We start from the raw sequence: 14,411 nt of genomic DNA on the forward strand, positions 1-14,411 counted from the left end.
TTGTTTGGGAAATTGCCCCTGTGGAGTTATAAGGGCTAATGTGACATGGTTGTAGTGAAGTCTGAGTAACCAACCATAGTCACACATTTCACACACTCTCTAGTAGGCGTTTCTCTGTTTGCCAGGTAAAATGAGTTCATCTAGGAAGAGACGCAACACCGGATCCTACGCGAGTGGACCGGGAAGCTCCTCGAGAGCTAGGGGGAAAGCAAGTGCGCCCCAGTTTGACAACACTAGGTTTGTCTGCAAGCCGGCAGATGACCGGTACAATGCAAAGGCAGCTAAGAAATTGCTACACGAGGTGCATATTGACCGACAATCCTTAGAGGTGGAATGCCCGAATATGTTCAATGAGTTGAGGAGGTGTCAGCTGGACATCTTCTTTGAGGAACCAGAGGTGTCCAATGTTCGGATGGTACGAGAGTTTTATGCTAACTGCCCCGAACATGAGAATGGACTTGTTACTGTACGCAATACACGGGTAAATGCGTCCATCGAAGCCATCCGCAGGGTGTACCGGCTGCCAGTGTTCAGGGGAGAAGCTGATGATTATCGTATTTTTAGCCGAACAAGTGCCTTGTGGGGAACTCTTCTCGAGACTATCTGTGTGCCAGACCGAGAATACATATGGATAAAGCACGGGATCACACTCAACTCCCAGTCTCTCAATTGGGAGGCTAAGTGTTGGCTCACCGTTATCAACAGTCGGCTGTTGCCCTCCAGCAATACGACCGATGTTAATCTACCACGGGCGTCAGCAATCTACTGTTTCATGGCCCACATGGATTTTGATGTGGCCAGGCTCCTCCATGACGAGATGCTCATTAGATCACCTGAGTTACTCAAGGGCTTCTACTTCCCTTCTCTAGTCACCGGGCTGTATCGTCTTGCTAGAGTCCCTAAAGACCTTAGAGTTAATGGGCAATTGCCACTGAAAGCCCCGTTCCTGGCAAGGAAAATTAGAATTGGGATAGAGCCGGTGGTGAATGTTGCTGACTCGGATGATGAATCTGATAATGCTGATGCTGCGGCAGCTGAGGTCCCACCGCCTCCGAGAGTGGAAGAGGCAGGCCCATCACAGCCCCGCCGGAGCACCCGCATAACAACTTTAGAGCAGGAGATGGCTGGGTTGCGTACCTCAGTCACTAATTTGGGTGCCCGTGTAGACGCGGTGGCTGACCGGCAGGTGAAGTCGGAAAAGAAATTCTTAGGATGGCTGAGAGCGCTGGGTCGTGCCTACAATGTGAACCCATACACCATCTCCGATCAGGAGTGATCTTTCGGGGAAGTTCCTTTACCTCACTGTTCTTTAAATTTTTATGCCATGAGGACATGTCTACATTTTAAGTGTGGGGTGGGGGATACTTCAATGTATGTATGTAATTGTAACAATTGACTGTTTGATTTTGTTTTTGTTTTGCTTTGATTGTTTTTGGTGTTTTGAGTAATAGTATTCATTAGGTAAGTTAAAGTAGGTAAGTGACTTGTCCCGACGACGGATCTCTTTCGGCGGGGTTCTTGAGGGACTAAGTCGAAAAAAAAAATAAAAAAAAAATGGAATATGGAGACTCTTCCTGATGACGGATCCTTTAGACAATTTTCTTGAGGGAAGTTAGTCTAGGAAAAATACCAAATGATTTTTTATTTTTATTTTTAGGTAGTGTAGCAACTCCCCCTTGGTTTTTCTTTTGGCTACGGTTCTTTTCCAAGGGTTTAGCTTGAACCGGGTGTAGGTAGTTTTTGTTTATTTTGTCTTTTTAGTTTCTAGATTAGGATTAATGGGCTATGAGCTAAAATCGAAGGAGAAACCCTTAGCGTCGATACACCTGAATACAATAGACACTAGAGTGTAACACTTAGTCTCAATGGTTGAATCTTGCTAAAGTGCCTTAAAATTGTATGTTTGTATCTAACTTGAACACTCAAAAGAGAATGTCTTGATAAATCAATCCGGAGTGAGTCATGTGCCATGTGTGTGTGAGTTTTACTGTATTTCATGATTCACATTTGATGCCTAGAACTTGCCCGGTGTGTTTGCAAAGCGAAATATTAGTTTCATTCAGTTTTAGAAGTGATATAGGCATGTCTTTGTAAGCCAGACATATAACGTAAACCCACCTGAATGTAATACATCTTAGCTAACCCCGTTAAGCCTATAAGCCTGTTTTTTTGGCAACCACATTGCGAACCTTACCCAATTGTTTGAATAGCTTGCTGTTTGAACCCTTTTTACCTCCCATAAGCACTTGAATGGTATTGAAATTATGCAAAAGCAAAAGTGTGGGGTGGTGGTTTGGTTTTTGAGTGGAACCATTGAAATAGAGAAAAGGTGCAGAATTTTGAATAATAAAAGAAGAAGCACCACGAAAAAGAAAAAGAAAAAAAAAGTTATAAATAAATATAGTGGTTGATAAGTGGTAGCTTGATGCAAATGCACCTAATGGATGGGGATGTTTTAAATAAAAAGTGGTGGAGTGTTTAGTTGACATAAGTATGGGTTTGAAGGTTAATGTAATTGTATTAAAGGTGCTTAAGGAGGTTAGTCACTAAATCCAAATATATCCTACCCGTCCTTTAGCCTACATTACAACCAAGTGAAGTCCTATTGATCTTAGACTGAGTGGGCTCGATTAGTAGAGTATTAATACGCAAGGGAATAATATGTACATACAGGGCCGCTAAACCTACTAAAGCCTAACTTTTCGACCCTAAAGAAGTATTAAGAACACAACTGGAGCCCCTAGCAGCCTAAAGCAAGACACTATCACACTAGCCTCCTGTCTCCTAACCTACCATCCTAGTGCTCGACCTCCACAACTTCCTATCAAGGGCCACGTCCTCGGAAATCTGCATCTGCACCATATCCTGTCTGATCACCTCTACCCAATATTTCTTAGGCCGCCCTTTACCTCTCCTCATACCCGTCAAGGCCAGCCGTTCACAAAAAACAATTACAACTTTCATATTTTAGCGTGCCAGTAATGGAGTTCTCTACTACAGTATATATTTTCTTTTCTTTTTTATTTTCCTGTTGTTAGATCGTCCTCCGTTAATGGGGCACAAATTAATGGCCCTTCACCTTCACCTAGGGCTTGATTTGCATTCTTGAAATACTAGTTAATGAGTATTTTAAATGAAATAATTATTTTTATTGGTGAAGCATTGTATTATGATTACTGCGAGTGTACTTAGAACCAAAAGAAAGTTGGTGTTCGAGATAACACCAACATATTTGTACAAAGTTATTCAATGTTAAAAAGAGAACACCCTCGCAACCCAAGGGGCCTGGAGTAGGATTTCACATTGAATCCGAATCAGTATAAATATAATGGGTCTCATTTCATTTCTGCAACTTTATATTATGTCTTTAATTTATCTTGTCTCTACTTTCAGTCGACTACTTGGTAAACACACCCTCCCCCCCCCCCCCCCCCCGGTCTTGTACTTTAACAAAATACGTAAAAGATGCTGGGCATATAAAAGTAAACAAGCCTTAGATTCTAGTGACGCGTTTTAAAGTCGTGCAGTAACCCCAAAACGGACAATATAACTAGTGGGTTGGGCTGTTACAAAAGGCCTACTTGATATAATGTTGCCTTCTACCTCCATTTGCTTTTCTTACTTCATGATCCCGATATTTGCCTTCGCCTTCAAAAATGTGTCAAAGCAACAGTTCTACAAAAACGACGATTTGAATTCTCGTCAGTATCATTTTGTATCATATTTGTCTTTACCAACTGACCTCTACTTAGACCATTTAGTAGTATTTTTTAAGCCACATTGACTTTCACTTGCACGTACACTTTTTCAAAATCCTCCTTCACCAATAGTGGCCCTAATAATTCCCTCACACTCTTTACTTTCTTTCTCTCTTCCCTCCCTGAAAATCCTCCTTTTACCAATAGTGAGCTCCGAAAAAGAAAAAAAACGAATCATAAAGTTAAGCATAACAAAATAGTTGACGTTAAATTTGAACATTTTTGCTTCTTCTTTCGACCCATGATTATAAATTAAAGTGTTTTTCTACTCGAGGACTGGAAGCATTCAGAAGACAAGTATTGACATAGGTATTATTTGGGGCTGCATAAAGTTTTGAGTGAGCCTAAACTTGAGAAAACAAATATGTTCTTTTATTCAAATAGTAACTGGCTAGAGTGATCCTAACTGAGTATAGAATAATACAAATTCTATGCTTTCTTTCCCTGCTAAATCTCATACAGAAAGGAAATACAGCTGATTCTAGTTTTGAAATTTTCGATATCATGAGTATTGACATGGTAAAGGGTAATTGAAAAATCGTATACATCTCTAGTCTATCCAATATATATACTACCAATCTTCATCAGCAAGGATCGTTGATTTCTTACAAGTAAATCTGAGGACCTTTGCACCAACAACCTGCAAACAAATACTGACGACAATATAATATCCTTTTCAAGATCTTAATCTCAGTTGGCCAAGTCTCTTTCTTTTTTGCTTGTGTTTTTTGGTGAAATATTGAAATTGAAGTAATTGGACATCATGGTCAATTGTGAAGAGGGTTTGGTCCACTAGGGACTAATCTTCGGGACACTATGTGCAATTGTTTGCCTTGTGCATAGTGAGGAATAGTTTTGAAGTACCTAAAAAATGTTGAATAGAACTTTACTTTTATTCTTTCTTCATTATCATCATCATCATCTGCTTCCTTGCAGCTGCATCTATGGACCTTCCCCAAAAGGATTATCAAAGCGATGAACAACAGAAAATATGGTTGAATCTTCATTATCTAAGCTTAAGGGAAAGGAAACTGAAAGAGATAGATCAAAGAAATCCAAAAAGGGATTTTCGAAGTTTGATATATGCAAGCTGGAACTTGGAATGTTGAAAATGTATTTATATAGAGGGAATGGCCGTCTCTTAATTTTAGTCAAACACATGATTATGACAAGAATTTCAGATTCTCACGAAAATGGTTAGCTTTGCTAAAGTCAACTAGAAAATGTTGTAGGGAATTGGAGTTGACCTTTACAAAAACAGTCCTTTGCCCCTAACCCCCAAACATGCCCAACCACTTGTTTTGGTGCTCAACAACGCGCAATGCATGATCATTAAGCTCTTATGTATTGTAAGCTAGGAAAAATATATTTACACAATCAAATCATTAAAAATTATATTGTCCAATAAATCTTTTCACTAAACACTAATTGGTAACCTAAAATAAATAGTATGTAACCTGTTATAACATGTTAGACGGTGGGGGTTTACCCAGCGCGCACAGAATGCTCACCCGAAGGGCAGAGGCTGTAGCGGCTGCGGATTTTCCTGGGGTTCCCAAAAAAAAAAAAAAAAAAAAAACATGTTAGATGTTCTAATGGTATGGAAATTCGTTAAACTAACAGTTGATTAACTAAAATCCAATTTTTTAAGGATAGCACCAAGTCTAAGGGTCTCCTAGGAATATAAGAGCTCATTTGTCAAACAGCTACGCACGAGATAAACATAGATAAGTCATAGCTCAGAATATTATTATATTACTAAAGAAAATAAAGTGGTTCTCTCCTTTGCCGTACACCATGTATCCACCAACATATATAATGTAGGTTCTGCGTAATGGGCATGGAAAATATGAATTGGATTCCTAGCTTGTTCTTATTTGTGAGTTAGACTTTGAGAGAGTTGAATATCGTCAATTAAAAATTAATTATATTAATCGAGTACATACTGGTTGTCAACTCTTTACAAAAGCCAACGTTATAATGTCATCATCCTGCAGGCTGCTCAATAATGTAATGTTAAAACCAGGTAATAATAGTACGGCACAACACTAATCAACGTGGCCACAAGCTAAGTCTCATGTTGTATCAAGATTTTGACCTTAGTGATTTTTTATCATATTGTTTCACTATTTCTGATCTATTACAAGTATCAGAAATAAAAATCAGACCAAAACTATACTTATCTATTTACGAAGTGTAAGCATCTTAATTAGAGATGACTTATTTGTCTGATTGTAGTCAGATTTATGTTATACCCATATATCACGAGTGGGAATTCACTAAAACACTTATTTCATTTTAATTCAAAGAACCAAATATTTACCAAATATTTACTAATAAAAGTATATCTACTAAATAATTTTGTCATAATTAATCCTCATATTATAATTCCCACGTTATTATTCCAATATAACTTGTCACAAACCAAAGAACTCTAGGATTATCCCACCATTTATTGGCACTAGCTAAGGCTAGCTAGCTTGTGTCCTCATTCATCTGTATTATTCCAATGTTGTGAACTGTGACAATGGCAAGATAATGACTTGGGATTATGCTAACGCTTATAACTCCATATATAAAATCATCTTCTTTATTGAAGTCAACTGTTGAATTAAAATTAGTTAATGGCTAAAAATATGAAATCCTTCAATAACTGCCACAGTGACCCACCCTTAGGCCTTATCCTACTCCAAGATTCCTAGTATACAAGTTCTAATAAGCTATAGCTAGCAAACAAGCTAATTTAACTAATGATACAGTAGATATGCATCAAGCTACATTGATAAACATCACCAATAACTAGTTTGGTAAGTGAATTGCATGCATAATAGTGAAGCAACAACAAGAACAACAACAACAACCAGAAAAGAAAAAAAAAAGGCTGACAAAGAAAAGAAAAAATATCATTTCCATATATCAATTTGTACATACATAACAATTGGATAAGGATATATAGTACTTTAATGCTAAAAGAACAGTAATATTCTCTGTAATGGCCTGATAGGAGTAAAATCTTTGTATTGTAAAATGACTTTTTTTTAAAAAGCAGTCTAGTGCACAAAGTACCCCCGCATTCACGCAGGGTTCGGAGAAGGGCCGCGCCCTATAGAGTTGTGAAGAGGATTTGGTCCTCCAGGAACAACATGTTCTGAAACACCATGAAATGGAGCAAACTTCTTGCTGATGGTTAGTTTTTGAGACTGATAAGCTGCACTTAAATGGCGTAAAAGACAGAGAAGACATAGCTTTGACCTTTCTTTCATTTGGTTCGGCAATACTAGCACTGCTAATTAGCCTGAAATCGGTGTGATGGAATGCTACTAGAACCAAAATGAAATTCAGGAGTAGAAATAATGAAGTGGGAGGTTTCATGTTTTAAGTACAAGTGACATGTTTTTGATGAAGATAAACACGCCTATTCAGGCTGTTTTGTAAGTAAAGTAGTGAATCAATCAAATGAAACTTCTATTTAGACTTCATAATGACAAAGTTACTCGTGTTTTATATCTTCCCCTTCTTGCATTAATTTTGATATAATGTTCATCTGAGGCCAATAGCGTGAGGATAATTGTGTACAAACAGTTCATTGTAGTGCTTAAATATAGAATCTTTTTTAGCTCCGCTTGTCCAATTTGGTCGAGGATCTCTCTCAGACAAACATTGCAGCTTGGAAGAACTGCTGAACGGCCACTTGTAAATATTAAGTAAAATACATCTTAGCACGATCATCATCAATTGCTATGTTTGGCACAATTTGCGCGTGCTATTAACTAGTACTCCCCCTCCCACCACCTCGATAACCAAAACTTAGGCAGATTGAAAAAAATCACATTTTTTTGTCTAGCTTGGGATTTAAACCTTTCTCTCCCATAGTTTTCACCCATTTTATTGACTAGGTGTGCGACACCTTGAGTGCAGAAGTACAGGTCCAATTCATAGTAGTATATAATGAAGCTGGCTATTCAGTGAGGGAGAGAGTTAGAAATGGAATATGGTCGTGGTGTTATTACATAGGAAGCCCAAAGATGTGGTCCTATCCCAGGTGAACAAAAGCTACCCGCACTGGCACTTCCACGGGCCATATAAGCAGTATTACGTTAACAAAAGGTGAAAGCTTCATACGCAGACAACCACAGTAGAAATTGTATTACTATATTTAAATATTCTTGATACTGATAATACTGCCGAAATTCCCTTCTTTTTACTGCCAAATGAGGGGAATGCTTCAAATACAACAAAAAGGAGGAAGGGTGTGATGGTTTCAGAAGTGGCTACCACAAGAAGAGATGCACTTGACACGACATAAAAGGGAATTGCTACCACTTGCAGACATGCATACAGGTGAACATTAGCGAGTGCTCGTCTCCATTGATACATTAAAATGCTTGTTTTATTATTTCATACACCAAATCATAGACTTAAAGTAACTTGACTAATTAAGGAGTATATGTTCTAGAATCAACAACAATCGTCTGACACGAGATAATACACACATCTTTTCACTGCCTTTTTTTTTTTTGGGATCTCCACAAAAAACTGTTCCCCATAGTGCTCAGCTTGTTACTTGATAAAAATGGCAATTAATCCTTCTTTTCAGCATCACCGTCAGACTTGTCCACAGTTTCAGCAACACTTTCGGATGGACCATCTTCTGATGGCTTTGCACTCTCTGATGCAACACCTTCTGCTGGCTTAGCTTCACGATCAGTTGACTCAACTGATTCACCATTAGTTGCACCGTCACTTACTGGCACTGTTTGCTTGACAGTCCCAACCTTGACATACTTGCTCATGAATTTATACTCCCAATCTTGCAAGGCCTCAAGCTCAAATGGACCAAGGCCAGAGATATCACCGGTGAGATCTTTTTCCTCGAAGGACATCTTGGCGAGAGCTCTACTAGCATCCTTTCCAGCAAAAAGTGCATAAGGTCCTCCAGCTCCATAGAACATTCTGCAGGACACAGTGAACAGACTTGGATACGAATATATAGTGGTAGCTTACAGCATTTAAGAGAGATACTGAAACAAATGATAGACCTTTAGTAGTTAAAAATGCTTAATATTTATCAAGAGACTCAGGCATACATTTGTGAGAATATGAACTTATTCAAACTCAACTCAGGGTATTTGATCAATTAAGGACATTGTCCTGGTTCAATATAATGCACATTCAGACTGACAGGATCATATATGAAATCATTTGATATTAGAATTCTTAAAAGTTGAAAGATATCATGTTTATACTGAAACAAGGACAAGTTATTATTAAATGTCCAGATCCAAGATTTATTGAAGTACCGATGAAATGCTTCACGGAGACGAACCAAGCTCACCATACGTAACAAAGTAAATATACGTGTTCAAATGAAAAAGAAAAGAGCCTGCTTGATTGCAATCCAAAAGATGACCCATGATTTTTCTAACTGCTTGAATTAAAACTAGAAAATATAAGTCAGTCTACTGAGAATCAAGTAAAAGTCACAGTGTTCTAACAAGGAATGAAAGAATCACAAACAAGTGAAGACTGCTTTAAATCCTCGCAGTCTTGGCCTTGCTATTGTATTAGGCCTTTGAACCTAATGGCTACCTGGATGGCGGACTGACATACTTAATCAGCCGTTGGATAATCCTAGCAGAAGGAACTTTTTACTAGAGTATTTGTTCAATTGTCGCACCTATACACTAAAGAGAAAATATACTGATAGTTTCTTTTAATAACAGTAGTTCCGGGGCCAGTTTGTGCGTATTTGTTAGTAAACTGTATTTGTAAAATAATTCTGGAGAAGATAAAATAACATATAAACAGAAATGTAAAACGAAACAGAATTTAATCCGACCCCACTGAATTCACAGTGTTTCCGTAAGGAACTTAATCCCTTCCTTGTACCCGAGGTTTTGGATTATTTCCTCCCAGGATAGAACGAATTACACACTGGTGTAGTATTACTTCAAACCCCAATGTTTCAGCGAACACAATGATCGGTAGCAAATCACACATACGATTGCTTTCTTTGTAGTTAAAATAATGCAGAAGAAAGGAGGAGAACTCAGAAATTCGTATGGAAAATCTGAGAGAATGGACTGCAATTTATAACTTCAACCTGTTGAGTTCAAGAGGTGTTTCTCTTCCGAGATCAGTTACGTAAAACGGCCGTAACGTAAATGGCCATTTACGCAAATTAAAACGGGCATATTTTCCGTTACAAAAAACGGACGGGCAGAGGAAATAACTTAAAACGGATAATTTAGATTTAATATTAATTTTCCATTACTATTAACAAATAAATTTAGTCCAAAAAATTAATCAATCAATCATTTGACCAAATCGAAGCCGAGCCGAGCGACGACGACGGCGCGAGGCTTGCCTTCTTCTTAACTCTTTAAGAGCTAGAAGAAGAGCAATTGTATATATACCTATCAAAAGTCTTTTTCTCCTCTGGACAAATGTCCCTTTATCAAGGAGGGAAACTCAAATATTTCATTTTCCATCCATTTCCCCTTCACCATCTTTTAAGCTAAAATAGCTTAAATAACCCAACAGTATATATTATTCCACCAGAGACCGATCACCCCAGCACAATTACTGGATAACTTGGCACACCAATTTGTTTAGACGTATGGAAAAAGTGCCTAGTATATTATTCTTTACTGGGTTTGAACACTATCTTCACCCATTTTATTGAAGCTATATCACACCCTTGGGTGCTACGGATCGTGTCACCTACACACTAATCCCTATTAGTTCCGTATTCCACCACAATTTCCATGCCGAAACACTACGTCGCGTAAATAGCAAATTTCTGAGTCTGATAATTTCAGCAAAATTAGAACTTTTCCCGGCAAATAAAAAAGCATAAAGCAGTTCAAAGAAAACAGAATTAATCTAGGATCACTAACTCTTTTTTTTCTCAACCAAAAGCTTCCCAACTTTCACATAAAGCTTAAAACTTTCCACAATCGCCAATAAAAAAACAGCAAAAAGAACAAACAAGCACGAAACAAAAAGCAAATAATTCTAAGAATCAAAGTCAAAGCTCCAAATAACATCGAATAGCTTAGAAAACTTATAAACCAAGATAAAATTACCTGCTCTGAGAAACATCATAGATCTGACCCTTAATAGCCATCAACAAAGGCTTCTTTGAATCAGACCCATCATACTCCTTCAATTCCTCTTCACTAATCTCTCCAAGCTGAACTGGAGGTGGCAGAGGCTGCACCTGTTCCTCAAAATTTCTAGACCTCTGCTGGTGACCATGATCAGTTGAACCAAACAACTCCGACACAACATAGTAAAAAGCAAGCGCTAAAGCAACGACCGTAAAAAATGTTGTAGGTGAGAGACCTGTGTAAGCTGTGATGGTTTCTTTCGATGTTTCCCATATCTCTAGGGCCATATTTTTGGACAGGAAAAATAATTTATGTGATTCTACTGTAGGTTGAGAGAAACAAAGAGGTTTCTTTATTTGTGACTAATCAATCACCATTGTTTATCTAACTAATACTTGCCCCTTTTAATTTCAACTACTCATATGTAGTAATGTAGATGAATTAAAAAATGTTTTGTTTTATTTAAAAGATGTTAGTGCACAAATTTGGGTACTACAGTATTATTTTGTTTCATTTTTGGAGATGTCAAGATTCCATCTTTGTGGGTGGTATAATAGTCAAGTCATCCTTTTTTTTTTCTTGAGGGAATTATATTATGCCGTCGTGTAAAAAGTCAAGTATTAAAAAAAATACTATAGTGTATTTCTTTTTTCATGAAGATGATGCACATGTTGTTTTTCATGGTTGTGCATCATTTTTTTTTCTTTTTAAATAGATAAATTTGAGAAACAAATGACGCAGGAGAAACAATTGAATTTCATGAAGTCTTAAGTTTTTTAGTCGTTTTCTAAATTTTGTAATAAAATTTTGGATTATTTCGCGGATAGTTTGATGTCTTTTGTAGAACTTAGGAAAAGATGGTAATTACTAAATTTGGGGGGAGGGGGATTAGAAAGGAAATAACAATAAGGTAAAACAAAACGTGCAGGTATATCATTTATCCTGAGGAGAGAAGGGTCATTCCAGAGGTATTTGGTAGAGGTTAGGTAGAGAATGCCATTTAATTCATACCAAACTTTGTTGACAACGTCGATATCGCCATTGTGACAACTGGCATGAAATTTGAAAATTTGGTCAAAAATAATTGCCTAACCATTAGTTATCGTGTAATTTGCAGCTATTATTAGTCCATTTAGGTATATATAGCTACGATAAAGAGGGAGAGGACAGCCGCCAAAGTATACGTAAAGTTATACTTCATCCATCTCAAATTAGTTACTATGTTTCATTTTTGAGAGTCAATTTAACTAACTTCCGAAACTAACTTTGTTAGAGTCAGAGATTAGCAGGATTTGATCTAACCATGATTAGGGTTTTTAGAGAGAGAATGGAGAAGAAGAACGAGTAAAGGATCTGTGTATTGAATATTTGTTAAAACTGTCCAGAATCTTCCTTTTAGGCCCTTTTATATGTTGGGCTTCTTATGTACAAGTAATTACCAAAAAAAAAAAAACAAATCAAATAAATACAGATAGTGGGCCTGGCCCAACTAGGCAACCTAATTAGCTAAATCTGCAGTCCAATTTGTCAATGTGTCACGTAACTCCAACACCCCCCCTCAAGTTGGAGGGTGGACACACGCCCAACTTGCTGGATAAGGTGCGATGCTGCAAACCTGTCAAAGACTTAGTAAAAATATCAGCTATTTGAGAAGAGGTAGGAACATGAGATAAGGAAATGAGCCCATCAGCTAACTTAGTTCGAATGAAGTGACAGTCCACTTCGATATGTTTAGTACACTCATGAAACACATGATTCTTGGCTATGTGAATGGCAGCCTGGCTGTCACACAACAAAGGAACTGGAGTAGTGGAAGGAACACCCAGATCAGCTAACAACCGGACAACCCAAGTCAACTCTGCAACCACCTTACTCATGGCTTTGTATTCAGCTTCAGCAGAGGATAACGAAATAATAGGCTGCTTTTTAGACTTCCAACTTATGAGGCTGCCCCCCCCCCCCCCCAGATGGATGCAAAAACCAGTAACCGACCTCCTAGAGGCTGTACATGCAGCCCAATCACTATCACAACTAGCTAACAATGAGAAATCAGAAGAATTGTTCAGAAATACCCCATGATCAAGGGTGCCCTTCAAGTACCTCAAAACATGCAAAGCAGCTGTCATGTGAGGAAGTCTAGGAGATGTAGAAATTGGCTTAGATGATGGACAGTGAAACAAAGGTCTAGTCTAGTATGGGTTAAGTAATTCAGCTTCCTAACCAAGCTCCTATATTTGTCAGGTTGAGGCAACAGATCACCAATATCAGAATGCAACTTATGTGAAGTGTCCAAAGGACAAACAACTTCAGAAACATCAGAACAATTGTATTCAGCAAGCAAGTCATTAATAAACTTCTTTTGATGCAAAACAACACCTGAAGTGTGATAGAAGACTTAAATACCCAAAAAGTAATTAAGAAGACCCAAGTCTTTAATTCTGAATTGAGCATCCAAGAATGACTTAAGGGCAGAAATCTCAGATAGATCATCTCCAGTAAGTATGATGCCATCCACATAAACAGAAATGAGAACAATAGAAGTTTCAGTCTTCTTAACAAAGAGTGAATAGTCATTCAAAGAGTGAGTGAAACCTCTAGAGCAAAGAGTTTGTGGCAATTTTGCATACCACTGTCTAGATGCTTGTCTAAGCCCATAAAGAGATTTTTGAAGTTTGCATACCAAAGGGGCAGAAGCAGAAGAGGAAGGAATAGACAACCCATGAGAAAGCTTCATGTAGACCTCCCCATCAAGGTCACCATGCAAAAAGGCATTATTTACATCTAGTTGAAACAAAGGCCAATGCTTTTTAACTGCAACAACAATCAAACATCTCACAGTACACATCTTGACAACATGAGAGAAATGTTTTATTAAAATCAATCCCCTCTACATGAGTGTCCCCTCTAACTACCAACCTAGCCTTGAATCTTTTCACACTACCATCAGCTTTATATTTAATCTTATAAACCCACTTACAACCTATGGGCTTCTTTCCAACAAGGAGTTTCACAATTTGCCAAGTCTGATTTGCTTCTAGAGCTTCAAACTCTTTGGCCATAGCTTCCTGCTATTCAGGGCTGGCAGCAGCCTGGATGTAGGAATGAGGTTCTACTGGAGCATATTGTGCAGCAGAACATGAAGAAGGAGTGGAAAAAGAAAGAGAGGAAGGAAGTTGGACAACAAAATCTCTCAAGTGAGATGGGATTTGGTGGGATCTAGAACTCTTTCTAAGTTCAGGAGCAGGATGAGTCAGAGGAGCTGGTTGAGCAGGATCAGGTGGTAGGGAAACTGGCTGAACAGGATCAGTTGTAGAATGAGCAGGTAGAGGTGAACCAACTGGAATAATGACATTAGGAGGAGATGAGGCAGTAGGAGAAGAAAAGGAGAAGTTAGATGGAATATCAGAAGAGAACATAAGAATAGAAGGAGGTGGAGTAGAGGAAGATATGGTAGAGGACACCAGTTGATAAGGAAACACAGATTCATGAAAAATGACATCTCTAGAGAACAAGACTGACTTAGTATGCAAACTATAGAGCT

General features: G+C 38.0%; 1 protein-coding gene across 1 annotated transcript; it reads right to left on the reverse strand.

The window, feature by feature from the left end:
- Positions 7,938 to 11,345, reverse strand: LOC109233233 (membrane steroid-binding protein 2-like). The gene is made up of 2 exons (XM_019399025.1): positions 10,847 to 11,345; positions 7,938 to 8,711 (listed from the first exon to the last, which is right to left on the reverse strand). The coding sequence occupies exons 1-2, from the start codon at positions 11,155 to 11,157 to the stop codon at positions 8,339 to 8,341; spliced, it is 684 nt and encodes a 227-aa protein (XP_019254570.1). The 5' UTR covers positions 11,158 to 11,345; the 3' UTR covers positions 7,938 to 8,338.

Source organism: Nicotiana attenuata, chromosome 10 (genome assembly GCF_001879085.1).
Source record: "Nicotiana attenuata strain UT chromosome 10, NIATTr2, whole genome shotgun sequence".
Taxonomy (NCBI): domain Eukaryota; kingdom Viridiplantae; phylum Streptophyta; class Magnoliopsida; order Solanales; family Solanaceae; genus Nicotiana; species Nicotiana attenuata.

Coding starts and splice junctions, on each gene's coding strand:
- LOC109233233 (XM_019399025.1), bottom strand. CDS start 11,157: ATGGCCCTAGAGATATGGGAAACATCGAAAGAAACCATCACAGCTTAC. Junction 8,712..10,846: donor TATGATGTTTCTCAGAGCAG/GTAATTTTATCT, acceptor TGTGTCCTGCAG/AATGTTCTATGGAGCTGGAG.